The sequence below is a fragment of the Elaeis guineensis genome, chromosome 13 (assembly GCF_000442705.2).
Source record: "Elaeis guineensis isolate ETL-2024a chromosome 13, EG11, whole genome shotgun sequence".
NCBI classification, from domain to species: domain Eukaryota; kingdom Viridiplantae; phylum Streptophyta; class Magnoliopsida; order Arecales; family Arecaceae; genus Elaeis; species Elaeis guineensis.
The window spans coordinates 72311474-72315029 of NC_026005.2; the positions used below are offsets into that span (position 1 = coordinate 72311474).

A 3556-nucleotide genomic window follows, 5' to 3' on the forward strand; every position below is an offset into this window, starting at 1 on the left:
TATTATTATTTTATAATATATTTGAGAGAATAAAATGGAATAAGTCCCTGTTCCATCTTATTCTCGGCAACCAAACACCATCTAAAACTTTGAGGCGGTTTGAATCGCACTTAAAATTTAACTCGAAATTAACTCCTGGGTTAATTTTTCAAGCCCGTTTCTGACAGCGCCCTACGGCCCACCCCTGAGAAAATATTTATTGGATGGTGATAACATGTCATATTTACAATAAATTAATAAAAAATTAAAAATTAATAAAATATAAAAAATAATATGAATATTATTCATAAAAATTAATAAAATATATTAAAACCAGCGAAATATAGGTATTTTTATTGGTTCGTGACACATATCACATGACATTCCAACGAATATTTTTTCCCCCCGGCCACTATTTAATCGCACTCCCCCGCTCTTCTTCCCTCGTCCTTCTCCCGTTCGGCCCTCTCCCTCCTCTCTCTCTCTCTCTCTCGCTAGAGTACCTATTACTCTCCTGCCAAGATCCCACCTTTCCGCCGGAAAACCCCTTCATCTCCATCGCCTACCTCTTCTAACACCTCAAAACCGCTTTTCCCATATTCCCTAAACCGCCAATGTCGTCCCCAGAGGTGGACTTCGCCTTGTTCTTTCTCTTCCCGTCGAGCCCTTTCCTTTCTCCCATCCTCGCACTCTTCATCGTCGTCCTTTCTGTCCTTTGGTTCCACCCGGGGGGCCTCGCGTGGGCGCTTTCCAGGGTCGGGCGCTCGATCCCTGGTCCGCCAGGTATCGTCCTTGCCCTCTCCGGCACCGCTGCCCACCGTGCGCTCGCTTGGCTTGCCCGGTCGTTCCAAGCTCTTCCCTTGATGGCCTTCTCCGTGGGGTTCACCCGGTTCGTCGTGTCGAGTCACCCCAACACGGCGAGGGAGATCCTCAACAGCTCGGCCTTCGCCGACCGGCCCATCAAAGAGTCCGCCTACGAGCTCCTCTTCCACCGGGCCATGGGGTTCGCCCCCTTTGGGGAGTACTGGAGGAATCTGAGGAGGATCTCCACCACTTACCTGTTCAGTCCCCGGAGGATTTCGGCCTCCGGGAAGCACCGGAGGGCGATTGGGGAGCAGATGGTTGATGAGGTCAAGGGGCTAATGGGGAGGTATGGGGAGGTGGAGGTGAAGAGAGTGCTGCATTTTGGGTCGTTGAACAACGTTATGATGAGTGTTTTTGGGAAAAGATTCGAGTTTGGGAAGGGGGAGGGGGAGGAATTGGAAGGGCTGGTGAGGGAAGGGTATGAGCTCCTGGGGGTCTTCAACTGGAGTGATCACATCCCAGTGCTGGGGTGGCTGGACTTGCAAGGGGTGAGGAAGAGGTGCAGGAGGTTGGTGGGGAGAGTCAATGTGTTTGTGGGCAAGGTCATAGAGGAGCATAGGCAAAAGAGAAGGAACTTTGGTGGGTCTTTGGAGGATGGGGTGGGGGACTTTGTGGATGTATTGCTTGATTTGGAAGAGGAGAAGCTCTCTGACGTTGACATGGTGGCTGTTCTTTGGGTAAGATTTCCTAAAGTTCCTAACTTTAACCATTCCAAAAGTAGAATGATATTAATCTCCTGGTTGCTTGTTTGTTTCTTATTGTCGTCGTCGTCGTTGTTTAATTTCTTGGTGTTCTTGTCTCCATGCTGCTTTTGGATGCCTCTTTCTGCTGTTCGTTTCTAGTGTTGGTTTTCTTCTTCGTTGTGTGGTCAACTTTCCTTGTATTATCACGATTATTTTATGATTCAGCAGATACTTTGAATTTCCCATCCGATTTTTTTTTCCTCCCTAGTGAGAAGAGACGAAGATTCGTAGGTTTTACCAACTTTAAGCTTTTGACATAAAATATCCAATCCCTCGCTCTTTCCTTTACAGGGGGGGAGTATTACATGTCAACCTCTTTCTCTTTTGTTTTGCAGATACTTTGAATTTCCCATCCGATTTTTTTTTCCTCCCTGGTAAGAAGAGATGAAGATTCGTAGGTTTTACCAACTTTAAGCTTTTGACATAAAATATCCAATCCCTCGCTCTTTCCTTTGCAGGGGGAGTATTATATGTCAACCTCTTTCTCTTTTGTTTTGCTGTGTTTAAGAAATTATTTTTGTTTTATGATTTAAGTACTCTTTTGTTTAACACACACACACACACATACATATATTAATGATCCAGTTTTTGATATTTTTCCGCTTTTATCTTATGAAATTTTGGTGTCGCAGCATTCATCCTTGTTGTGTTAAACTTTAGTTGTTCCTTTAGCTTGATTGCTATCTTCCCTTTTAACTTGTTATGAATTCCTTTCATTTGCTTTAACCTTCGGTTATAAAGGCATATATATTTGACAGCCAACTTTTGCATGGCTATATAACAGGAAATGATCTTTAGAGGCACTGATACCGTAGCTATCCTCTTGGAGTGGATAATGGCTAGAATGGTTCTCCACCCAGATATCCAATCAAAAGCTCAATCTGAGATCGATGCTGTTGTTGGGAACTCCCGGCTTGTCTCCGATTTTGACATCCCAATGCTTCCTTATCTGCAATCCATTGTGAAGGAATCTCTCCGAATGCATCCACCAGGGCCACTCCTTTCATGGGCTCGCCTCGCCATCCATGATGTCAACGTCGGCAATCACTTCGTCCCTGCCGGGACCACGGCCATGGTGAACATGTGGGCGATCACTCATGACGAGTCCATTTGGCCTGAGCCAGGGGAGTTCAAACCGGAGCGGTTCATGGCGGAGGGTGTGAGCATTCTGGGCTCGGATCTCAGGCTGGCGCCGTTCGGTTCTGGGAGGAGGGTGTGCCCTGGAAAGGCCATGGCACTGGCTACTGTTCATCTGTGGCTGGCTCGGCTGCTTCAGTGCTTCAAATGGGTCCCTTCAGAGGGTGGTGTGGATCTGTCCGAGTGCTTGAGGATGTCTCTGGAGATGAAGAACCCTCTGGTTTGTAAGGCTCTTCCAAGGTGCTGAATGGCCTTGAAAGGTGGTGTTTTGTTCTTCCAAAATGGCTGTTACCTCTTATACCAAAGTTTGGTGCTTGGAGATGATGTTGTTCTTCTATCTGCATGATTTGGCTTATAGTTAGGCAGTTTCTACTTTTGTTTTCAGTGTTCTGTTCACTTATGATGCATAGTTCTAGTCTAGATTTCCTTGTCATATGGTTGAAAGTGTTGTTATGTAGGATGTTGTTTGTCAAGGGGTTTTGTGTTCACTGATGTATACATGTGTTGTCTCATGCAATGTATACAACTTGCTTTCGGCAAATGCTTTTAGACTTCATATGCTCAACTTGCTTAGATACTTCTGTTTCCATATTTTGGTCGAAGATGGTCCAAGGGCTTGCATACATTTTTGGAGAAAGCTAGTGGAAAGTTGCTTTAGCATATATGATTGGGCAAACTTTTCCATTTATAATTCAAAGTTGCTCTTCTCATGACCATACGTCTGGGGATCATTTCCCAAGCTAAAAGTACTGCAGCTTCTGTGGATTTTCTGCACAAGGTTGTGTTATTGTATGCCCATGATAAGCAAATGTTTCCTGTTATTCTATGCTTGT

General features: G+C 45.2%; 1 protein-coding gene across 1 annotated transcript; it reads left to right on the plus strand.

Annotated features, from left to right (window-relative positions):
* Positions 1–417: 417 nt before the first annotated feature.
* LOC105056078 (cytochrome P450 78A5) lies at positions 418–3264 on the plus strand. The gene is made up of 2 exons (XM_010938148.4): positions 418–1520; positions 2371–3264. The coding sequence occupies exons 1-2, from the start codon at positions 594–596 to the stop codon at positions 2968–2970; spliced, it is 1527 nt and encodes a 508-aa protein (XP_010936450.1). The 5' UTR covers positions 418–593; the 3' UTR covers positions 2971–3264.
* Positions 3265–3556: the final 292 nt, after the last annotated feature.